This window comes from Alosa sapidissima, chromosome 3 (genome assembly GCF_018492685.1).
Source record: "Alosa sapidissima isolate fAloSap1 chromosome 3, fAloSap1.pri, whole genome shotgun sequence".
In the NCBI taxonomy this organism is placed as follows: domain Eukaryota; kingdom Metazoa; phylum Chordata; class Actinopteri; order Clupeiformes; family Clupeidae; genus Alosa; species Alosa sapidissima.
This window is the reverse complement of record NC_055959.1, coordinates 12,995,694-13,021,932: the sequence shown is the minus strand read 5'-3', so window position 1 is coordinate 13,021,932 and position 26,239 is coordinate 12,995,694. Positions and strand designations below refer to the sequence as shown.

At 41.9% G+C, this 26,239-nt stretch overlaps 1 protein-coding gene across 4 annotated transcripts in view; it reads right to left on the bottom strand.

Moving 5' to 3' along the window:
* crhr1 (corticotropin releasing hormone receptor 1) overlaps positions 1-26,239 on the bottom strand; it is a 151,371-nt gene that overhangs the window by 91,189 nt on the left and 33,943 nt on the right. For all 4 annotated transcript variants that reach the window (XR_006030701.1, XR_006030702.1, XR_006030703.1 and 1 more), the window contains exons 2-5: positions 22,013-22,100; positions 10,890-10,940; positions 10,502-10,552; positions 3,298-3,414 (exon numbers count right to left, since the gene is read on the bottom strand). Coding sequence is in view for 1 of the 4 variants with exons in the window: in XM_042085736.1 (XP_041941670.1) it covers positions 3,298-3,414; positions 10,502-10,552; positions 10,890-10,940; positions 22,013-22,100 (307 nt within the window). In the remaining 3 variants the exon portion in view is untranslated. The remainder of the gene's footprint in view (positions 1-3,297; positions 3,415-10,501; positions 10,553-10,889; positions 10,941-22,012; positions 22,101-26,239) is intronic.

Below are 26,239 nucleotides of genomic sequence, written 5' to 3'. Positions count from 1 at the left end.
GTCAGAGTAGGTTGATACATAGTTTGAGGTCTGAATCGGGCCAGGACCTGTCTGAGCCTGCTCAGATTCGTAACTATGCGAGACTGTTTTACTCTAAGCTGTATGACTGTGAGTTAGTGTCGAGTGATATTCTGTCCAGCTCTTTCTTTACTGGACTGCCCAAAGTGGCGAAAGAGTGTTATGCTGCACTTGACATGACTCTTACGCTCCCAGAGCTTGAAAAGGCCCTTATGGGCATGGCCAGTGGTAAGTCTCCTGGGATTGATGGGTTACCCATTGAGTTCTATAAAGTCTTTTGGCCCTGCATTGGGGAGGATCTCCTGGCAATGTTGCGGGAGAGCCTGGAGGAGGGGTGTTTGCCCCTTAGCTGCCGCAGGGCAGTTATCACCCTTTTGCCCAAGAAAGGTGGGCAAAAGGGTCAAAAGGGACATTGGGAACTGGCATCCTGTGTCCTTATTATGTTCAGACATGAAAAGTCTGTCCAAGGCTTTAGCTTTGAGGCTGAGGGAGGTAATTGGTCAGGTGGTCCACAATGATCAATCCTACTGTATACCTGAGCGGTCTATTTTTGACAATGTGAATGTGGTAAGGGACTTCTGGGATGTCTCGCATGATCTGGGTATCGATATGGGGTTGATTTCCTTGGATCAGCAAAAGGCTTTCGACCGTGTGGAGCATGAGTTTTTGTGGGCCGCCTTAGCGTCCTTTGGGTTTAGTCCCGTTTTTATGAATATGGTGAAAGCTCTTTATTGTAATATTGAAAGTCTGCTGAAAGTGAATGGGGGTCTGAGTGCTCCTTTCAGAGTCAAAAGAGGGGTCAGGCAGGGGTGCCCAATGTCTGGCATGTTGTACTCTCTTGCCATTGAACCGCTGCTTCACAAGCTTCGTGCTGTTTTGGGGGGTGTTCTTTTGCCTCATTGTAATGATTGTTTCTTTTTGTCTGCTTATGCAGATGATGTGACTGTGTTTGTTAATGGTAAAGATGATGTAATTATGTTAAATAAAACTGTTTTGGATTTTCAACATGTATCATCTGCGAAGGTGAACTGGGGAAAGAGTGAAGCCATTTGGTTTGGGGAGTGGGAGGAGAGGTGCTTTGGGTTACCTGGTGGGCTGGTGTGGAAAAGAGAAGGGTTTAAGTATTTGGGTGTTTTTTTGGGTAATGACATTTTTGTCCAAAAGAACTGGGAAGGGGTCTTGGATAAGGTGAAAGGCCGCCTGGGGAAATGGAAGTGGCTACTTCCCCAACTGTCATATAGGGGGCGGGCACTTATAATAAACAATCTAGTGGCCTCTGCGTTATGGCATAAACTTGCCTGTATGGAACCCCCTGCTGGACTACTGGAAAGCTTGCAGAGGGAAGTGGTGAACTTTTTTTTTGACAAACTGCACTGGGTCCCACAAGCAGTTCTTTTTCTCTCAAAGGATGATGGGGGACAAGGACTCGTCAGCCTGTCTAGCAGGAGGGACACGTATCGATTTCAGTTCGTCCAGCGGCTGCTCACTGCTTCGACTACTGTGGCCTGGAGGCCGCTGGCTCACACTATCTTGTGTAGAGTAAGTGCGCTGGGACACGGCTCTGTTTCAAATGGACAGTGAGCGACTTGGGTTTAATCGACTACCACCTTTCTACAAAAGTCTTTTTAGGGTTTGGGGACTTTTTACCCGTCAGTGGGCTGGAGGGTTATCCTCTGTTCACTGGCTACTTGAGGAGCCGATTGTGTTGGGGTCACGTTTTGATGTTTTGTGTTATTTTCCTGGTCTCACAGCCTTCCTTTTTGAGAAGAGAGCCCTGCAACTCCGGCAAATTGTTGACAGGGCAGGTTGCAATTTCCAGAATGTTCAGGCGGTAGCCTCCTTTTTGGGTCTGAGGTCTGAGAGGTATGTGAAGCGATTTCTTGATAAGCTTAATGGGGTCCTGAGTTGCCAGGAGAAAAGTCTTTTGGAGGACTGGGACAAGGGTAATGTTCTTTGTGACGATAGGGATGTTTTTCCAACAGTTTTACTTTCACCTGCTTTGCTAGAATGTGGTCATGCTAGTCCACTGCTAGTTTCTAGGGACCAGGACAGTATTGTTTTGTGTTCAGCTAGTGGGAAAGTTCTGTACAAGAATCTGGTGAAGGTGTTGCACAAAACCACTCTCAGGGGTAGGATGGACAATGTTTGGAGGGATAGGTTGGGCATTGATGATGAAATGAAACCTGTGTGGAGAGTGATTTACAAGTCCCCACTGACCAAAAGAACTGGGGATCTTCAGTGGAGGATCTTGCATGGTGCTATTGCTGTTAATGCTTTGTTATCTGTGATAAATCCTGCACTGAGTGACATGTGTCCTTTTTGTTCTGACAGGGAGACTATTTATCACTGTTTTATGGATTGCAATAGGCTTTCCCCTTTATTTTGTGTGTTGAGCCTTTTGTTTTTTTCTATGGGAACAAGGTTCACAAAGCAAGGTTTTATACTTGTTTTTTTTTATAATCAGAGACAGAAGTCAAAGTGTGAACTCATCAATTTCATTAATGGCCAGGCGAAGCTGGCTATTTATCTAAGCAGGAAAAACAAGGTGCAGCAGAAAGCTGGAGATGATGTTGTTGCAGTTTTCAAGAATTTAGTCAAGTCGAGAGTCACTATTGACTTTTATTTTTATAGATTAACAAGGGCAATTGATGTTTTCAAGGACAAATGGTGTTGTGTTGGTGCGCTGTGCTCTGTAACAAATGATGAGCTTTCTTTTGCCCCTTTTTTGACATGAGTGACTCATGACCTGTTTTTGTTTTTTCTGTTTGTTTGTTTTTTTTGTAGACTGATCTGTTAGTGGTGCTTATGGTTGTTGTACAATAAAGCTTGTTAAAATTCAAATTCTCTCTCTCTCTCTTTGTCACACACACAAACACACACACACACACACACACACACACACTCAGGTATTATATTTAGCCTCATTAGTTAGACAGGTTGACATGCTTTGCCTTAGGCTGAGTTGTTTCCAGTTGCTCCACTTCTGGACCTGTCACGGTGTCCTTTACCTGATTACCCACGTGTGTGTGTGTGTGTGTGTGTGTGTGTGTGTGTGTGTGTGTGTGTGTGTGTGTGTGTGTGTTGTGTGTGTTTGTATGCTAAGGGGCATGGAAACATGTGAGTATGCTGCAGTAGGTTCCATTTATAAGCCTTTGCTATGCCAGCTATGCAGGTCCACATACATTAACACATACTGTACACACACACACACACACACACACACACACACACACACACACACACACATACACATACACACATACACAAATGGAGACTTACTGGAGGTGTTGTAGCGCACACCGTTGAGAAACTCGGGACATGGCAGCGCCACAACCCCAGCACTGCTTCTGGGCCAGCAGGTACCAATGCCATCTATAGAGGTTTCACAGTACACACCTGTGAGAGAGAGAGAGAGAGAGAGAGAGAAAGAGAAAGAGAGAGAGAAAAAGAAAAAGAGAGTCATCATGTCATAATTTATACCAACACATACAACATACCCTCATCCACAAGGCATATATTACCCCATTACTGTAACTACACATAGAGAGACAGAGATATAGAGTGGGGGATGATACAGAAAAAGAGGAGAAGAGTGAAAGAGTAAATGTAGACACAGAGAAAAAGAGGGGAGTGAGTGAGAGACAGTGTAAAAGAGATGAAGAGAATGTAACAGAAGGAGAGAAGTAGTGACGTATGCAGGAGCCAAAAGGATGAGAAGACAGAGACAAAACCTGATAAGATGTATGGACCCTTTCAAGAGAGTTCCATTATCAGCATCATAGTTGGCCCCACAAGACTTCCTTTTTAACATTCCATATGTTATCTTAATGCAGAGGAAGTAGATTGGGGCCCAAATAGAACGTTCAAGCATTGTTTTTGTTTTTATTGTTGAAAGGGTTTATAGAATAAATGGAAACACGTGTTTACCTAATTTTGAATGCAAAACAAGAGACACATACAAACCATGAAACAATGTGTGTATGTGGATGTGTGTGCGTGCATGACCTGTGCGAAACTCTCGTGGGGATGGCAGGTGAATATATTTCCGGTAATGAACTTGCTGATGTAATCCAAAACCCCAGTTCATCATGTTTCCTGCAGGCACCCCCTGGTAAGGGCACAGCTGTACACATGAGCCTCCCTGTGTGTCCTGCTTACCTATCGGATCATCACCACCCTCCCACACGGACACTCACGCACCTGGTCCAGCTCTCTGTGATTCAGTTACAGCAGCGGTTCCCAAACTTTTTTTCCCGTGGACCACCTTCTACATCCAGACTCGGCTCGCGTACCCCCACCATCCGAAAAGTAACACATTCTATTAGCATCATGTTTAATTAGCCCGCCCTACATGATAACAAATAACAAAATCAAAATGTGCAGTCTATGAGCTCTCACGCTAAAAAAACATTGTGGAGAACATTACAGACTGGTTAGATAGCACCTCACAGAAACCACGCATTGTGGCTGGGCAGTCTGTCTCCCAATCCACGTGAAGCCTAGGCCTATGCCCCATCATACTTTCGTTTTCTTCGCGCAGTCTTTTCTGTCTCGTCCTTTCTTTTATCCCCCTGCGCTCCACCTCCACCATCATTCTGCCCCCCATCCCATCGTTACCTGTCTCCTGCTCTGTTTCCCTCGCTTCTCTTCTCCGATCACTTATTGAATTGGTCCTTTTGGACAGTGTCCCTGTTTTGAGCCAGTTTGCCTTCTACATAGCCTATACTTCCACGAAACTAACGTGCCAGATATTCTGGCTGCCCGCAGGAAATCACATGCATTCTGGGTAGCTTATTTTTTAATGAAAACATAGCCTGCTATAGAGTTTACAAATGATTTCCTTTAATTTCACGTTTCCATATCATTATAACCCGATTAAAAATTATTTATTATTTATGAATTAATTCGATTATTAATTAATTAATCATTTTTAACACCTTTCCGACATTGCCCTTTCCATCTCGCGTACCCCCTAGTGGCAGCTCGCATACCACCGGTGGTACGCATACCACAGTTTGGGAATCCCTGAGTTACAGTAATACTGTCAAAATGTAATCATCTCACCAGCACTTGGTCTTTATCACTTGCACATGTTTTATCTTGTGTTTGTGTTGTGTTTGTGTTTGTATCTGGAGGATGACTTGGATGACTCGGTGACACGAATCCTTTCAAAACATGAAATGGGCTGACTTGATCACATCACAACACATTCACACAAGTGTGACCAAACATTATCAATACATCATCAAACACCACTAATGAGCAACAGTACATGACAGATTGAAAATATTTTCTAAACCGTCTATAATGGTATAAATAAACAAGTCTCAGAAAGTTTGTACCAGCAGCTGTAGTCAATCATTTTTCCCCCTTCCCTTTCCCTCCCCTTGAATAAATAAACAAGATAGTGAAATTTTGTATACGGATAAAAAACATCCTCCAAATAACCAAATAACTCTCCCGGCCCCCCAGAGGCCTGGGGTAATGGATGATGGTCCGAAAACGAGATGCAGGAGGAAGTGGAGGAGAGAGGAAGTGGAGGATGAATTTTTTATGATGCCGTCGGCTCAGTGCCTTGGATTATGACAGCTCAAACAGGGCAGGCCAGTCAGCGGAGACAACAGGGACTTTAGAGTACCGTAGACTTAGACGGCCTAGAGTGGACGCAAGCAATGCACTTCAGAGGGCAACGCCTCTGGGACACTCATCACCATGGACACTCATCAGCACACAAGCAAATCTAATCCGTCCAACTGTCAACTATTAAGTGGTTATGGAACAATCAATATCAAACCACAAATACATCATCTATTAATTTACTTTTCCAAATGTATCATGCATTTTTCATTATCTTTGATAATAGGAACATCTAATACTGTCTTTCCAGACAGAGGGCAGTCCTGGCTGGGGCCTAGAAAGGCGGCTGGCTAACTCTGGTTCTCTTACTCTATTAACAGACTATGCTCAGAGCCGGCCCTTATCTGGGCCAGAGGTGTTTGTGATGTGGAGAGGGGAGGAGAGGCAGATGGAATACTGGTGACTGGAGACTGCTTCTGTGAATAATGTGTTAGGAGATGATAGTAGGGCGCGAGCAGAGTGTATAAGAGGGAGGGAGGAGAGGAAAGAGAGGGATGAAGGAAGGGGGAGATGGAAGGAGAAGAGAAAAAGGGAGGTAAGAGGGAAAGAATGAACTGGAAGGAGTGAGGAAGAAAGGAGCAGTAGAGGTGAACGGATTAGAGGAGTGACGGTGAGGAAAAAAGAGGAAAGCAGGAAAAAGATGAAGGGAGAGGAGGAGAGTAAAGGAGAAGGGAAGAGGGGAGGACAGAAAATAAGGAAAGATTAGACTAGAAGCTAAAGAGCAAAAGAGAACAGAGGATGAGAGAATAGGACAGACAGAGAAGAAGAGACTTTTTTCATGACAGAGAGGAGGAGTTCAGAAGAGTTTAGTCGTGTCAGAGAAGGTGGGTGGAGGAGGAGTGGAGGATTTAGACGGTGGGTGATTTATCTGTGACAGAGGTGACAGGATGAGCTGAGCGGAAGGGTGGAGGTCTGTCTGCTCCATCTGAAACTTTCATTTCAGAGAATTGCTTTTTATTTTTGTCAGTGTGTGTGTGTGTGTGTGTTTGTGTGTGTGTGTGTGTGTGCGCGTGTATGTGTTTGTGTGTATAAGTGTGCGTGTATGAGTGTGTGTGTTTCTTTACTTGTAAGGTGTGAAAGACTTGTAAGGTGTGAAATTTTTCTATCTGTGTCAGATAATGTACCATCTCTCTCTCTCTCTCTCTCTCTCTCTCTCTCTCTCTCCATGTACAGTAAGGACACACAGTATGTTGTCTATGTATTGTGTGAATGGTGTGAACAATGACATTTTATATGCAGATATCGGAGGTGCTTTGCTTGTGTGATGCAGGATGGGTGTATGAATTATACATTTTGCATCATCTGTGACATTAAGTGTAAATGTGTGACATTAATGGTGGTTAGGGATTCATGCCTGCATGTCTGTCCTTGCTGCCAATGTCACAGTTTACTGCAAAGCAGGTTGCTCAGAGTGTGCCCTATTTTAACTTCAGTTGTTATTCTGGGTGTCTCAAGGGTCAATGGTCATGGGGGAATATTGTGTATAGTGTGTGTGTGTGTGTGTGTGTGTGTGTGTGTGTGTGTGTGTGTGTGTGTGTGTGTGTGTGTGTGTGTGTGTGTGTTTGTCAGAGAGAAAGCCTGTCTGCATGTTGAAAGTACATGTGCTAATCCCACAAAGCTGACAAATCGGGAATTTTCCATTTGGTAAAGGTGAAGCATGCACAATTGTGAGTGTGTGTGTGTGTGTGTGTGTGTGTGTGTGTGTGTGTGTGTGTGTGTGTGTGTGTGTGTGTGTTCATACAATAGGTGTGTGTGGGTGTGAGAGTATATCTATCATGTGGGTGTGTGTGAGGTAGTAACAACTCCTCTCACATCCCACAATAAGATAGCCTCCACAAGTTCTGTTTAAACTATAAAAATCTATAAAGAACAAAAGCTTTCAGTTGCCTTTACAGAAGCTGTTATGCTACACATAAGGAATCATTTCAGCCAAGACAACCCAACATATGAATATCATGTTTTTGAAAGCTTTTCTCTTGCCTAACATAACATCACACTCAGTTGTTCACATTATTTACTGTTATTATGCTTACCAACTTATTAGATAATTCATATTAAAACAACATTACGTACGTTAATATGACGGCTTCAAATTAATTATGATGCCACACTGATTTACAGCACAACACTGCAGATGCATGCCTGGAATGCATGATATTGTATAACGCTGTTGCCACGGGATAGGAGCATGACACTTTCTTTCCGTTTTCATTATGTAGGTCTTTAGGAGAGAACCTCTAAGTGAGCATGTCCAGAAGTCTACAATGTATTATTCATTTAGCTGCGAAGTCACGTTTAGGACATGGTGATAAATGCCTTGGCAGATAGCAAAAAAAAAGCTCTGAGCTGAGGTCTACTTTAGCTTTTCATGTGCAGACAATTTGTACAAGTTCAATAGCAGACAAGGCAGAGAATAACAACATATTGAAGATTGACAAAACAACAGCAGCTTCTTGATTACTTCATTTTTAGAAAGGCCGGCTGGCCATAAGCTTTGTCTAAATTGGGCCCTATTCATGTGTCGAGAACAAAACAATCTCTCCCCTAATTGTGTCAGTTTAGACAATTTCAACATTCATTTGAAATTGTCTGGGAGCAAAAACCTGTATGCTACCCACACAGACTATACAACCACAAACTGACTGGCACACAAACAGTAATGATTTGAGACATAAACACGCACAAGCACACACACACACACACACACACACACACACACACACACACTAACATGCCCATTTGAGGAAGCATTGACACAGTGTTGATGAGAGGAAGAGTGAGCGAGACACACATTAATTCCTGGGCGGAAATGAAGTCAATCAGAGAGGAGCAGGAAGGAGGGCTCCCAGACGGACAGCACACGCATCTGTGCACGTTTAACCCAATCTGACAGCTGATCAACAGCCAGGAAACAGCTGGCCCTGTCCATCAGGGAGAGAGGGAGGGAGAGGGAGAGACAGGGAAGAGAGGAGAGCAGAGAGAGAGAAAGACAGAGAGACAGAGACACAGAGCGAAAGAACGAGAGAGAAAGAGCAGTATGAATGAGAGAGAGGTGAAGAGGAGAAGAAAGAGAAAGAAATTGCTCAAAAGGGGGAGTGAGGAGGAGAGAAGATGAGAAGAGATGTGGACCAAGGGAAGGGAAATAATCGGACAGAAATACTGCAAGATTTTAAGATGGACAGATGGGGAGTGAGAAAGGATGGGAAGGGGAAGAGAAAGAGAGAGAGAGAGAGAGAGAAAGAGAGAGAGAGAGAGGGGGGGGGGGAGGGATCAGGGAAGCGTGAGAAAACGAGCTGGAGCTCTGTTGGGTTTGGAAATGCACCCAGCAGATTTTGTTGACACTACTATCTGACACCCCAAATGATAACAAAACATCAACTGTCCCATGAAAGGCCTAAATGATCCCAATACACGCATCACCATGCAGACACAGATGATATAATCCTGATATAGGAGCTGGGCGGAACACCAAGCAAACACAACGAATAAAATAAACGACAAAGAAAAGGGGAACGAGCAACTCCGCCATGGCTCCCACTCAAATTCAAATGTAAATTGGATGCCATGAAAGGAAAGCAAAAGAGTGGACTGTGTTCAACACACACAAGAGGATGAGAGACTGTACAAGTAGGCTGTGGCTCTGGTCCAAGTCCACAGGACAGCAGTCCACTCTCTGGGCCACATGCACACAGACACACAACAGGCATGGACCGTCCTCTGGCAGGAAAACAAAACAACCTTATTAAGTCAAACGCAGCTGTTGTCTTGTTTTTTAAATAAATAATTACAACTATGATGCCCCAGAAAGGACACTTCTGTATGCCGGCCAGTATATATCACCCTCATTTGCACCCTTGTAAGTACACCTATAGTGTCAACCCTTTAGAGCAATAGTAGAAGCCTAGAAGGACACATAAAAGCATTATGTCATGTCACCCTTTCGACTTATATTTCTATGGCACAAAAATGTCACCTTCAGGTGGTCTTCATGGATACAAAGGTACAGGTGCAAAGAATAGAACTAGCCCTGAATCCTTACCCTACATAATTGAATAGCAGTATACCATCCCATCCCATTGTCAATTAAATGATGTTTCACCACTATTTTACCTGGTTCTGTCAGTATGTGCTAAATAGCCTGAAGTGATGTTTCTATGACACCCTCCCTTAAACTACCTTTGTGTGAGCGATTTCCAAAGTGCCATTTCACTGATATCTACGTACCTTACTAATGCGAATATACAGGTGCCTGTGGATGATCATTAGTTCCTTATGCACTGAGAGCATTGCAGTCAGTAACATTTTCTTGAGTTCAGTCCCTGCAGGGAGTAATGCACTCAGTGGGACATCTTTAGTGGTGTAGCTCCTTGTTTAAAGGTCAGCTGAAATGAGCTCACTAGACCTCTGCCCACATTTAGAGGGCAATTATTTCCCAGGCAGGAGATTTGAATCCATTGCCCACTCATGTCCCACAAACAGAATCACCTCATAATGCCACGTTTTACAAGGGGGTGCATGGAATGACCCAAATGGCCTTTTCCTATTTAAGACCGGGGGCCAGGAGAACACAAAAGAAATTAAAACAATAACTAAATGTGTCATGAGGTTGGAAACAATTTAGAAACAAATTTCAACAGCCTAAACCAATGCTTTCTACCTGTTTCTAAATGTCTCTAGTTCCATTGTTGCATTGTATTCCATTCAAAATGTTGCACTGATGCATCGTATTCCATTCCCTGCTTCTGCCTCAATTTTGTCCTGACCCACACCAGGAGTGTTTGGGCCTCGGCCCCGGTCCAGCCTCAGGAATGGACACAAAAGAGGTCAGAGGCAGCAGATAACTCACCGGTGATGTTTGTGTGGCTCAGCGTCTGATTCAACAGGGCCAACGTGTAAGCTGAAGAATGAAAAAAAAAAAAAATACACACATAAATTGTTCCCATAAATTGCAGCACATTTTATAAACAAATAACATTAGATTTTCCCTCCCCTTATAGTTCTGTGTAGATGGCTTTCATTTACAGCACAATGCTAGTAGTCAGTAACTTTAGAGCTCAGTAGAGGCAAGTCCTCATGGATGAAACCAATAAGGCGGGTAATAGTCTTTTTATTACTCAGTGATCTGCTATAAAACCAGCACTTCTTTCCAGCCATTTGATACAGATATAACCATGATAAGAAAACAGCGTCAACAAACAGTTGACAAGAGGGGAGGAGAGCGTCAGACCACTCACCTGTGATATTAGAATGCCCAAACGTCTGGTTCAAGAGGGCCAGCGTACGAGCTGGAAAACAGAAAAGACAAACACATACTTTATGCATGAGAGAGAGAGCGGGGGAAAACACAGAGAGAGAAAGAGAGACAGAGAGAGAGGGAGAGAGAGCAAGATATAAATAACTGTGTATATATCACCGTCTGTTTCCTTAACAATTATGAATTCCACTCAGCACCATTTCAGAGTAAATCTATCCAGCAACGCAGCTTCCTTTGATGCAGCACCCTAGTGACCAATCTTCAATGAACAGACAGTGTTTCATTCCCAGAACAACTCTTGGAACAACATCTACAATCTCACGAAACAGAGGAGAAAAGAAGAGGGACACTTAGAACAATTCCCACATGTCTCCGACATGCTCCGATTACCCCATGACTTAGATCATACATGCCATAACAACCACCCGGGCCTGTGTGTCCCCTTCCATATTGGGCTGTTCTGATGTCGAGATGCATTATTCAGAGATTGTTCAGCTGTGTTTGGTGCCAGTGCTGGTGATCGTGGAGACTCCCTTAACATCCATTGCGGGTCAGGTGACGTCTCTTCAGCCTATCTCTGTTGAGCAGGAGATCTCATCTTCCCATGTCTTTCTCTTTCCCCCTGAGAGGAAGTGTCGGACACTGTGAGGATATTTCATTTCACGGTGATGTGCTCCATCTCCGACAGCTTGCCAATTGCCTGGGACTTCAAAGCACATTCTACCAGACTTTATGTAAATACACCAGGCAAGGCCAATTTCAGGTCTCTGCAGCCCATGTCCATACAGTCTGGCTTCAATAAAACATGCAGAAATGAAGGGGAAAGCAGTCTTCCATGCCGTTTCATCTCAGGCCCAGATCACGAGCAAATCAGGGGGATATTACTCCAGTCATATGGTAGAGAACCGCGACCCGCTCTTAACTGGATTCTGTGGAGTGGTATACTTTGGCAGGTGCTGCTTGGTAGTTCTATGTGAGGCTGCTAAAAAGCGCCGTTTGCGACTGCTATGCCTCCGGACATGGCTGAATATTTCATGAGCCCAGAAGATTGGGCTGCCCCAGGCAAGGCTGCAGTAAAGTTTCTGAATGGAATACGGTTTACAGAGCTTACAGCGCAAACTTCAAAACTGACATTCTTCAGTTCAGCCCCTCTGAAATTTTCATTTACTTCTAGGTTAAATTTTGAGTTTAAGCATGACCTGTAGAAATTGCTTTTCTGAAAGTGGCTATTTGCTACAGGAATTCCAACAAAGCTTTTGACTTGAAACAAAATTGAAATACCTTCTGGGTAAAATATTTGTTCCCTTAAACAAATTATTCCTGATTAATGAATGTACACAAATTAATGGATGTACACATATGATAATGAGACAAAGAGATACAAACAAAAATACAGACACAGATATTGATAGATAAATAGATAGATATGCTTGAATACATTTTTATTTCCAAACGGAAGAGTCTGAGGGTATGCGTCTGGGCTTTTAAATGTGATGATGTGAACTGCCACACACAGATGCTTGCTTCCTCTAGCATGCCCTCATTCCTCCGCTCTGCGGCCTACTTGCTGCCCAGCCATATATTTGAAAATCCCGCAGCATTATAAAAAATGGAGGGTGTATCTCAGAGCAAGACACTCAAATGCTCTCAATGTACCAACTTATATGGACACAAATCAAACACAATAGCATGGACACCTGTCCCTTAGGCTGGAAAAAGCATCCCGCAATTTGTCTTGAGAAGCCAATGCAGTGTGCGCCTGTCATGTTGAATGTAGGCACTGGTGTGGAACTAACCAGATAAGTATGGTAAACCATAATGTGGCGAAGCCTTTGTGTGTTCAGCTTTAGAAGACATCCATTAAATATGAATCGACCGACCTGGATGCTCATTCCGTTGACAGGGCAAAGGTTACCACCACTTTAGAAGGGAAAAGGGACATCTGCCTCCACATTCCCTGCCAAAGCTTTAATAATTTCTTTTGACATGGTGAGGATTGCAAGGCTTTAAGGAAATACGGAGGCTAATGCGAGCTCCTCCTAAAACAAGCACATCTTCTGAGAACATTTCATCCTCTTAACTACAGAAGACACAGAGTGCTAAAGCACTAGCCTTTATGGATCCATTCTCGTCTCTGATGTAAGACATTTTCCTCCACCCTCCCACAACAGTGAGGGAAGAGGGACGGGTTGAATCACATGGATGCATAGATTGACTGCATATTCTATTAACTGCACACTTCACAATACTGCATATGGTCTGAAGTGGACTCTTACAGTGTCCATTCCAGTCCTATTATACAGAACTCCTTCCCCTATTACTCCTGCAAACCCATGCATCCACAAGGATGTCTACTGTACATAAACAGGAAAAAAGGGTAATTGTGCTGCAGAGAAGGATGGACCTATGGATCTATAAAGCGTGTACATTGTACATTTCCCTACTCAGAGCGGCAGCAGAGGAGTAAAGGGGGGGGGGGGGGGGGTTAGCGATGTTACAGGGATGTGTATCTTTAAGGCGTGTAAATGCTCTGCCCAGAGCAAATGTGCTGAGCATGGGCTCCCTGCCCCACTCAGAGGGGACCCCTGTGAACAGACGCGGCCGGTGCGGATGACTGGAGCCCAGTGAGGAGTGGGGGGTGTTGGGCTGGCCAGACCTGGACGCTGCGCTCGCCTCCCTCCCAGGCACATGCAGTATGCATGCGCAGACATGGAGAGAAACGGGCATGTGGGTGGACGGCGATGACAGACGCAATGTGTTATTCCTGTTAGTTAAAAGGGTGACTAAAAATTCCATGTATAATACAGCAGTTACGCACATTTGTTGGCTTAATTTGAATGGCTGCATTGTGTAATCAAAAATATCCAAAAATATCATCTCAAAAATAACATTGTGAGCCATGGTGGTGGAAAATGGTCAATATAATAGTAAATGTAAAAAGTGAATGTTACATTTTCAGACACAATGTTGAATCTGATTTTTGACGAGCCACTTACAGTATAAAGTCAACTGTTTGTCAACTCTCTGTTTAACTGTCACTGTCCTCAATGCAGAGGAAGTAGGCTGTTTGTCCTTGAGCATCATCTCAGTCAGCATGTAAGGTGTGAGTGAGAGACCTCGTCTCCCCGTGGCCTGAACTGTGACGCTGGTCTTGATGTGTCTCTGCTCAACCTCCAGCCTTTAATTGCCATGTTTAAAGCTGGTGATCATTTTCACATTACTGCTGAAAAGGTTTATCCTCACTTATCTATCTCTTGTATGTGTGTGTGTGTGTGTGTGTATGTGTGTGTCTTTACCATCTACCACTGCATGCGCAAGCACACATACACATACACACACACACAGAATTTGTTAATTACCTAGGTGTTAATTGCAGGGAGCATGACTGAATTTAAGAGGCAATTACTGTAGTCTTTTCTCCAAATTTCACCATCCAGAAAAAATACATTTTGGAGGTGTTTGGTAACTATAAATCTCTCCATAATTAGTGATCACTACAGTAGCTGACTTCCCTAAAATCTAAAAAACATGATTATATCATTATGCACGTCTAACAATTAGCCTTTATCTGTGTAAGTAGAGTGTGTATACGATTAACATTTGGTATAATTAAAATAACTCAAAATCAAAAAAAGGCTGCATTACAAAAACTTTAAACTTTTAATATTTATTTTAGAAGCAACAGGGGTTACAAACAAACGTTTCAGATATTAGGCCTTCATCAGTGAGACAAATAAAATGTTTAACCCCTGTCGCTACTACAATAAATATTCAAAAGAAAAGAAAAGCGGAAATTGCACCCAATGCATTAGAGGGAGAGTGCGGTATTTTGTGTGCATGCACAATTAAAATAAAAAACTATTTAAAAAAATGTCTCTTATTTAGAATCCAACACACCTGCCTTGGCCAATTTATGTAGATACATTTATGATCAAGTATAAGATACTGTAACGTACAGCCTACAAACAGGTGATGATGGCCACTTAGAGACTGTGAGTCTGTTGCAGTTTATTTGAGTGCTGTGTGGAGCTCCAGACAAATGGTGTTGGGGGCAGTGGTGAAATCGTTCCTCTTGCCAGAGCGCCATTAACCAGGCAGATTCGTGCTTACCATGACAAGCTGCAAATCACTGCTTGATCTCTATGTGTGCTCGACCATCAACACACACGCACACACACACGCACACACACACACACACACACACACACACACACACACACACATTTGACTCTCCATCATTCAAAAAGACAGTTGCAAGCTGTTTAACATTGAAGGGAATACATATTGCCCTCTAAACATTTCATTGTATAACTAAATAACCTTTAACTAGTCATGGCCACTTCAGGCAGCATCCCTTTTAGGGCGGAGCCAAAAGATCCCCAAGGTTAATGGATATTTGCAAACCACTTTCTGAGATATGCAGCTTCAGCGTTTCCAGGCTGCATTAAACACTAACCACAATGACTCCACAAAACATATTTCAGCTTCATTCCATGCTGATAAAGTGAAGATTTTAGAAATTACACAAAAAAAAAAACGATTTATAAAAGTATACACTTTGCATACTGTTCTTGCTCATCCATCAGTGCACTAAGTGCTGATTAATATTCATTGTTGAAGCTGCAATCGAAACCCAGTGGACTCAGGTGCTATATTTCACTGTCTGATGAACACAACATTAAATGACCATAAAGAATGTGTTGGACTCTAGACCTCCACTGACCACTGCATTTCAATTGCTTTCTTCCGGAAGCAGTAGTGAGCTCTCAGCCTTAAAAAAAAAAAAAAATTCATTCTTACTGCAGGATGGTCCTGTAAATCACAGAGCAGGATGGATTGTGATTACTCGCTGGGCCCTATTGTATACGTGGGACAGAATGGCTGTTATCAACAGGCCTGCCAGGCTTGCATGACAAAACTTTCACAATGGCCAATCAAAACAGCCTCAGACAGCCAAGTAGGCAATCAAAGCCAGTCCCTGCGGCCAGCCCCACTGCCATTAAAAAAAACCTATAGCCTTAACAGTGTAAAGGTTGCCAAAATCACCTTTTTACATGGTTGTTTCTATGAAAATGTATTAGTATTTTCTCTGTTTAATATGCCATGTATGTAAATTTGATGTCAGCTGACTGTTGGACGCGTGTTTTGGGTAGGAGTGACTTTTATTGCACTTTGTTTAAATGGAGGCGCGAGGAGAGCGCTCGCCCCCGAGAGTTACCTGTGTGAAGCCGGCTGTGTGGAGTAACGCGCGTTAGAGGCCTTGCATGCTGAATTTACCGTGATTCTTCCTCTGTATCCGCGAGCGCTGTGGATTATCATTCTTTTCCTAGGTAATTGGATTACGGCAAGCAAAGGATCCTTTTCCTAACGCGCGTGTTGTGGTGAGATTGCGTTTCGCAACTGTATAAGGGACGACTTCTCAACAGACTGTAAGCGCAAGAACTTTTTCCTATTCCGGGGATCACGTTTGTATTTTGGACTGTTTGAGTCATCTGATTGATGTCAGGACTATTGAACATTGAACTCTGGGGGGTATTTGTTGGGGCATTGTGAAACTTTGTTGTTAATTATGTGTCGGGCCTTCAGTTGTGCGCCGAGTGGCCGCGAGTTCGTGCATTACAATACAGAGTGAATCAATGTCATATGTTGGGTTTCTTTCTGTAATATACACTCTTATCACTCTTATTATTTTGCCAGTTTAAGTTAAGATTAAACGGCCTTCATTTGCATTGAACCAGCACGATTTCCTGCTTATTGGATCCGCCCGTAACCTTATTTATGCGTAGTGGCAATCAGTCTTTTTGAATAAGGCCGAGTTGTTACAACAGTGCAGTCCAAAATCCTGGAGAAGGGTGGTTGGTATTTGAGTTCTTCAACAAATCAAATTAAACACTTCCTGAAATAACGTGTTAATTGGCCAGAGAAGTGTACAGCCACTTTCTCTCTCAAATTTAAAGAGCAAAGCAAACATGCAGAACAAACAGCTTTTGAACAGTGTAGCAAAATTGGCTGAATTTGAGAAGTGCATTGAATAATAGACTGTACCTTTTACCAACTCAATGGCTAATAAAACCAGCTATTGAAATATCAAAATTGAAATTACACTCATCCAAGCCTCCCCTAGAGCCTTCAAATTTGCCCACCTATGCAATATTGGATTTTCCTTTAGTTTATACTCTCACTTGTTCACATCTCTTCTCTCACTTGTTCTGTTCATCATTCTTAAGTGCACGTTACTTTTGATAAAAGTGTCTGCCCGATAAAAATATAAATGTAAACGATTACACGGCATGCAGTAGCCCAGGCTGGATATGAGCCCATAGCCTACTTGGGTAGTCAGCTCAATACTTATGTATGAAATGGAGTTTGTCCCTCATGGGTACCACTACTATCACTGGTGCTGGCTGGGAAAAAGCATCTAACAGGTTCATCTATCACACATGGCTCAGTTACTCTCACAAACACAATTAGGGATGAAACGATTCATCATGACAATAATGACTTTTGTGCTGTTTTGTGGCAACAGATGTAATTATTCTTCCCTCGGGGGGTAAGAAAGGAAGTTTCTAACTAAATACATATGTAAAACATGAATTTAAGTTATAAGAACAAACTGCCTAAATTACTTTGATTACCATCGGTTTCTATCACACATGGGATGCTCTTGACATTCTCATTTATATTTCTGTGTGTGTCGGATGACCATATCCCAGATGGTCTAAATAAGTAACAGCCAACAACACAGATCACTGACGGACAGATTCTCTGAGGAACAGAGGTGTGACAGTCATCATTAGAAAATTAAGCTGACTACACTTGTTAATGGATATTTCAACTGGAAAACTAAGAAAATATCTTGCGTGTTATATGTTTATTTGCATCACAAGTATTGTTTTACCTGTATAGAACACCACCTAGTATCAGTTAGTGTTCTGATGGTGATCTGTCATAATACAGACCTTTGATAAATGATGTAGGCCTGTGTTTCTCTTATTAAGTGCTGCTGTGCACTTAATAAGAGTTTTTATTGTTGTTGATGCCTAACAATTGGCCAAAATTGTAGGGTATTCTAGCCAACAATCATACTTCTACACCTAACTGACTATTAAATCGACAAGCAATTTTGCACTTTTGTCCATCTAGATACCGTTTGTATTGGTCAAGGAATGCTACACTCATGAGCCAATGACATCTCAAACAAAGTCACACAACAACGTCCCTGTATTACCAGTAAGGAAAATGCTGTTTAGGAACAGGACAAATACATTAAAAAAAGATACCTGAGCATGACCTTACCCACCCACTTTCATCGTGCTAAATAGAAAAAAGAAAAGAAAATCAAAGTAACACAGTAGACAGTATAGCTGCAATCAACACTTGAGCTATATGAATCCACTATGAATTGAGCCTGACTTCTTTTCAACACTGTTGGGCGGGGCCGAGAGACTATAAACAGCAATAAACCTATGCCATTGCAACTTTTGCATGTTTTTTAATATCATGATGGTGTGCCATGACATTTTCCCATAGTAAAAAGTGCCTCGAGAGAAAAAAAAAGTTTGGTAGACACTGATATAGGTATTTCCATGATACTGGGGGTTCTGGTGGTTATCTTTAAAGGCTTCTGTTTCCTCCCTCCTCCAGTTATGGTGGTTTCTTCTGAAGCCAGTCTGACAAGGACAAACTGAGACATAAGCTGATTTCACCCTGTACCTCTAGTAATGTCAAACATAAAATGTTCTAGGCCTTTGGCATTTGTAAAATAGTTTTTTTTTAGATTGTCAATTTTCTACAGAGAGCTTTTCAGCTGACCTTTTGGCATTTTTATTTTCTCCATACTCACAATATACTCACAAGAAGAGGATGAAGAAAAACGTATCAGAAAACAACAGTAAGTTTTCTTTCCTTTTAAAAAAATAATTTAAGAGGGGTCTAAAGACATTCCTGTTCAACATGCACTTTGTTCTTTAAGTGTTTCTTATGCATTATGGTTTGTATAATATTGTTTTTTATTTCCATTAGGCTGTTGATTAATTTGGCATTATTGTTTTTTTATTGATATTCTCCTTAATATAGTCTTACCATGTCATTGTTTTTTTTTATTATTGATTGAATGGACATTATTGTTTATTATTGATTTTTCCCTCATTTTCATTGCTTATTTTATTAGGCTATTGATTTAATTGATATTGTTGTTTATTATTGCTATTCTCCTTATTATAGTTTGACCAACATTCTATTCTGTTCCCTATTAAATTTTAAATATTATGTTGTTTTTGTATTTGTGTGTTGCTTTGGACAAAGGCGTCTGCAAAATCCAATGACCATAACCATGGCTATAACCAAAAAACAAATCTTTATTCCACTCGTTTACTCATATTTGTCTTCATGTCCATTCAGTTCCTGATGTGACATCAGTGTATGTGGGGACTTATGTTTACCCTGCCACTGTATTGAGCCTGCTGCCTCTTCCTGATGATCAGAATGGCTATTATGATGCTCCATCACGTCAAGCTGCCACGGTTGTGAAGGGGAAATGATGGGATGCATTTGAGATGGCACCTGCAATCATCCCATCAGAGCAGGCGCAGCAGCGGGAACAGAGGCACTTAGGAAACACTGATACGTGTGGCATAGACTGTAGATCTGGGATTTATCCCAACCATTAGCTCTTTATACACTTTATAGGCACACTCTAGCCTTTGAACAGGAACTCAGGACTTCTTTCAACCAATTGAAGAAAAACAAATCAGTTGTTTGGAAAGACCAGATAGGACAGACTCAATGGTATGTTGCTATTAATGTGGCACTAAATTTCTATTTCAGGCTGATTGTTCACCTGTTTCCATGCAATATGAGAGTGAATTTGGTTCTGTTGGTCTGAAAATCGGTATGGAAATGTGCCTCTTTTATGTCTGATGCTAGAGCACTGGTCATCTTTGCAGGTTTGATCCAGATAGTCTTCAAGACTTAACAGCTAAAGCTCCTTCTCTAACCATGATACTTTTGCTCCCTCTGAACGTCACAAGAACAACAACATTTTCCAAAATATGAACTGCAGAGTTTTTGCATTTTTTGTTTTAGAACTTCTATTTCTATGCATTTTATAGAGTTCATACTAAAGCCAGCAACATTCTTTGAATTCTTATTTGTCTAGAGCAAATCTTTTGAGGACCTTATATGGTACCGATGGTGGCGTAATCCTGAGGTCGCTTCTCTGAGAGTCCCGTTCAGGAACATTATCTTTGACGGAAAGGAATGTCTACATGTGTATTGAAAGGAAAATAAATAATTCAGTAAAACGCAACCTGACAAAGCAGGATTACTTAGCCAAATACTCACAGAGCAGCTTCTTTTTATCTGTCTTGAATAATAAAATTACCTTCAGGTCAATCCATTAGTCTGTTGATTCGCTAAGTCTGATGGAAAGAGTAAAAATGGTCATAAAAGCTGATGTCTTGTTTTCTTGGAAAGCAATGAGCATTTATATGTGCTCTCAGTTTGGTTTTGGACTGTAAAGCAGTGAAACATCTCCACTATATGGACAATTACTGTCAAGAAACCACTATCAATAGGTCTTAATAGGTCCACTATCATAAATAAATAATAATTTTAATTGTTTAATAGCAATATTTTTACTAGTCAATACATAGCTTATACTACTGTAACTGTACTCTTCATCTCTTCTGACAGGACCAAAAATATACCCTCTAGTCCTAGGCCTGAGCCTGAGATGAGGACTAGGACTACACAGATGAAGGGAATTCTCTAAGGGCTAGTCCACACATCCAAACCGATCTTTTTTTCCTCCGTCTTCCCTGGAACCGTATCAAGAATATTTGCGTCCAAATGGATCCATCTCAACACGACTCAACACGTTACTTCATATCCCAGGCCTATAGGTGGCAGAATAGGCTACGACGAAAATGGCTAGTGCAAGGAAACCAGAATTATTTGTGTGGACTGATTGTGAACGGTCGACTGTAGTCCACTGTAAAACTAATAAACTTAATTTTTACGGTTTGTGAAGGGTGCAGCCCCGTTCTTTATTTGGCTAACGCAGGTACAAATAATCTCCTTTACTTTCTTTGGTTGTAGGATAGCCCGTGATTCACATTAGTTTTGGCTATCACCGCAAGTGCATAGGCTACTAAGCGCTAGGCCTACCCAAGTTCTAGGCTATTCCGTCGCCACATTTATAATAATGTCGATACTTTTGCCTGCATCAAATCGCGCATTTGCATTTAGTGCGCATCTACCATAGGCTTAACATGAGTTCTAAGCGTCTTTGTATGCTCATATCTGACTTCACTAGACTATGAATGCATGTATTTATATTGTAAGACATGTCAAATAAATGAATGACACCGGCACTATGCACAAATTAATTTAAACTTACACCGCACTTCCCTAATAACTTCTGACTAGTTCTCTCGCGTCACTGACAGTAGCTAGAATGCATCAAGAAAACAGGGAAAACACTGTTCAGTCCACCAAGTCATGATAAGCTATTGGCGCTGCGCAGCACTAGTTGTGATATTTATCCTACTGAGTGTAATCATAGGTAATGTCATGTACAGTATGAAAACTAGTATTGTTAGACAATACTATAAGTGTCAAGTCCAGGGCAGGTGAGGTCGGACGATGACATCATCAATACACAAGTATGCAGTTTCACTGTCCAAACGAACTCGCAAGGGCTATGGTTTTAGATTTTTCCACCCTGGGACCAGGTTTCAAAAAAGTGCGGTTTCGGGCAGTGCGTTTACAGGATTCGTTTGGACAATCGGCCAAGACGATGCAAAACCTGTGCGTTTAACCCAAAAAGCGACTCCGTGTGGACGGGGCCTAAGAATTCTCTGGAGTCATCTCCCCTCCCCAATAACAACACACCAAATCACTGAACTGAGTGAGCACAGCTTCACTCCTGTGCCCTGACAAAAGCGCTTATCACACCAGGAATTTAAGAAGCAGGTCAAATTCTGATGTAAGACACTTTATTTTGAAGTCAGACCCAGGAGCCAGATCACTTAAGAGTGTGATCTGTGGGGAGAGTGGTTATAACATTTACAAGGAGAGGTGATGAGATGGTGAAGAACTCACCTGAGATGTTGGTAGAGAGCAGCAGGTACATGTCACAGGTAAGATCTGCGGTTGCTGTGGAAACAAGGGCCACCCAGAGGATCAACACCTGGATGAGGAGAAATTTGGGGTGAGAGAGAAGAGAGGAAATGAAGAGGATGAGTTTGTGAGGAAGAGAGGAGAGGAGAGAGAAAGGGAGGAGAGATTTACAAGGGAAAAGGAAAAGGAGGAGAAAGAAGAAAAGGAGTAAAAGAGACAATAAGATGAGAGAAGAGGAGAGGAGGGGTGTGTGAGAGGAGGAAAAGAGAGAATAAGGACAGAAGAAGGATGGAGAGTTTTGGAATGGAGAGAAAGGGCAGTAAAGAGAGGAAAGAAAAGAGAGATAGGGTGAGAGAATGGAAAGAATGAAAAGAAGAGGAAAGGGAGGAGGGGAGAGGACACAAATGTGTGTCAGTGCTGTAGGCTGAACTGAAGACACAGTGCTTCTATCAGGAAATGTCATCTGCTAATATCAATTTACACCAATGCATTTATGTATCAGCAGTTTAATCACACCAGACACGCATTGGAGGAAAATAACAGAAGAACATAAAAAAAATAAAAAAAAGTACATATAGATACAAGCAAGAGCGAGATAAAAAGCGGGAGAAGCATTAACATCCTTATCTCACTCTTTGTGACCTACATTACATAAAGACTGCTAAAAAAGGAAAAGGATGCAATAATCAACAAGAACAAAGCACTGGGATAGCCGTGTGTGTGTGTGTGTGGGGGGGGGGGAGGGGTGTACAAGCACAGCTCAAATAGCTGCAGAATGTATGTGGAGTTTTATGTAACTGCAGTGGATTGTTTATGAGCTCACTTGGTCACTTAGGCAAGAAAAAAAGATGGTGTGTGTGTGTGTGTGTGTGGAGGGGGGGGGGGGGGGGTGGTTGGTAGCGGAAGAAGAAGATAGTGAATGAGAATGTGACAAAACACACACACACACACACATACTGTACACAGCAGCACTTCAATGCCATTATAACTTTAGAGATGGATTGCATGGGCCTCTTTTTTTAACAGCAGTGTCGCTATCTGCCTGAAAGCAGAGGGTCTCGTTCACTCGTTCAGCAATACTCCTCACATTACCTTGAACTGAACTGCTATTTTCAATCCAACATGGGAAATTAGTAAAGGGGCCGGTTTCATAATGCATTTCCGACTTCGGCTGTGATTCTGCTGTAATAGAATCAGTTACACAAAAGCTCACAGTAAAAGGCAGCTGATTCACTTGAGGCATCCTAAAAGCTAGTCTAAAAAGGTTGCATACACTACAGCATATGCAATATATACTGTAACAGATGCACCACTGCTGCTCATTTTTGACAACTTATCCTGGTAGCACGCTAAAGTCAGGACCAGGTCTCTTCAGTGTTCAACTGGGCGTTATCTTGAGATTCTGGCTGATTTAACTGGATTTTGATCATAAATATAATTCATTTCCTTTTGTGCCACAGTCGTTGTCAGGACAGGCAACCTTCCCCAAAAGCTAAAGGACACATTTATAAGCCCCGAGCAGCACTCTTCCCTTTAGTGATCGTGTCATAAAAAAATAAGATGGTCTCAGTTTTCTTATACCCCACATAAAATATCCAAGGGCAAATCCGGAACACTATTTTTGTTACACTGACAATCACTTTAACAGCCCTGAGACGGGATATCTATCTTTTACATCATGGTGTATGTATACACGAGCTATTCAAGAAAATAATTCCCCAGCATCCTTTCGTTTGCGTACACGCTCGTTTCCCAAGATTTATTAAGAGCCGTGACTGAACAGATGGACCTGCGTGGTTCTTTGCTCATGATGCGACAAATTTACTGCCAATAAAAACGATTGACTGCGCACTAACATGTGCCGTCTCAACGTTCTTCTGGAACTTTCTGGCCTGATGTTGCTGTAATGACACGGTGTGGACAGCTTTACAGAGAATATGCTGACAACCACTTTGTCTGCTGGTCTCACACAAATCCCTGTCGCTAGTAAAAAAGGGGAAATATGAGAAATATTTCCAGTGTGTGTGTTTTTCCAGACTTCAAATATTTTTAGAAGCTCGCTGCCATGATGCTTGTCTTGAGGTACCCACTGAGGAAAGTCTGAACGGGATTTCCCCCAAAACAGTAAAATGAGTTATGCTGAATGGAAATATCTAGTGTAATAGTAGGCATACAACACACACATTTATTAAACACACACACACACACCTGTTAATATGTTTAATAAATGTGTGTGTTGTATGCCTACTATTACACTAGATATTTCCATTCAGCATAACTCATTTTACTGTTTTGGGGGCCACAAATCCATGAGATTTGCTGTTCTAATTTATTTAAAGGATAATCCTGGTATTTAGCACTTTGAGCCCACTCACCGAGTGGTTAGTGGTGTGCGTTGATTATTAAAAACAAATTTATCGGCACAATGTATGATTTCCAGCCGTGTTATTTGCTATTGTGGAACTATACTGCTCAAAAACATTAAGGGAACACTTCAATCATACACTGGATTGGTACTCTGACACTGTTTGGTTCTGAGCACAAGTAAAACTTTTGAGGCGAGTGTTTTATTTTGCAAGATCTGTCAGACATTCTGTGAATGTAGTTTGAGAATGGAGAAAAGGGTGGAAGGTTTCAAAAAATGTGTTTTAACAATTGTGAAAAACTGTAAGTGTTCCATTAATTTTTTTGAGCGGTATATTTTTTTCAGATACCTCACAACCGCGTATAAACTTCTGCTCAATATTTGAGCCTGAAGCATAGACAGTAAAAGAAGGTCTCGCGACTACAACCAAATGTAAACAGCCCCCGTTTCCGTTTCCGGTGGCGCAGTAATATCAATGTGCAATGAGTCTTCCAAGAGAAATCAATGGGATTTTACAAAATACCAAATAAAACACGACAGAAACTGTATTTCGCTACCCTACTTGTTTTGGAACATCAACGAACACCACTAACCACTCAGTGAGTTGCACAGTTTTGAAAACTAACGTTAAGGGTTGTTTTAAGGACATGTTTGTGCATGCCCATAAGCCGCCACTCTGAAGTAGTCAAAGGCGAAACCTCTATAGTGTATGTATCCCTGCGTCCACAAAAGAAAAAGACTGAACTAGCGTACAATATAATATTTTAAAAGCTCCTCAAGGGCAATATTTTTATGGAGAATTGGTTAGTGTCGGCTAGCAAAAAAACCTACTGAGGTATGACAGAGCAGAAGGCAAGGAAAGAGATTGATAGAGAGAGAGAGAAAGAGAGAGAGAGTAAGAGAAAACAAATGTTAATTCAGAAAGCATAGAGCCTAAATGCACAAAGACAAAACAAACAGAAAGAAAGAGTTCAAAGAAACAGAAAAAAATGCATTGAGATAAAAGCATATGAAGGGAGAGAGAAAGAAGAAATGAGAGAGAAAATAGAGAGGATGAACACCCAGAAAAGGGGAGCAGGGAAATATATTGAAACAGTCACACACACACACACACACACACACACACACACACACACACACACATCCACACACACACCACAGTAGTTCTTCTGCTCACTCTGGCCTGTTTACTTTTGGTTTTGCGGTCTCATCAATCTTCACTTGCCTACCCACAGTGTGTGAAGCCTCGTCCTCTGCACTACTTCCATTGCGCTCTATCAAATAGTAATAGCAAGAGAATGATAACGCCCCAGACACAAAAGAATGAATATGTATGCCATTCCTTGTTTACTGCTGTGTATGTGAATACAGTACATCTCCCGCAATGAACAAACAAACAACCAAACATGAAAATAAGAGTGTATTCAGCCAGACAGCGAGAGACCTTGGCACAGTCTTAAATGTGAGATGCATCCCTTGGCAAACAAAGTCATTTGATCCCAAAGGTTAGGATCAGAAAGCTAGAAATGTCAAATCAGATGCAGAAGCCACTTTCAGAGGATCCCTCCTGATAAGATTATTTGGATATGCTGGTGAGGGCCTTCAGAGGAAAACTTTGATTCCAAATCTACTATGGGGACTGCAGATATAAATTAGCCTAAAGCTAACAATGACGCCATGCATAAAATGGCAACATTTACGTTCAAAATTGTACATGGTCCCCTACAAATAAAATAAATGAAAAATATTAAATAAATGGTGAGCTTCCTTCATTCATCTGCACTTCCTGCTTTATTAACCTTTCTTCTCCCTCTGCCCCCTCTGACTGTGCTAGATACTTTAAA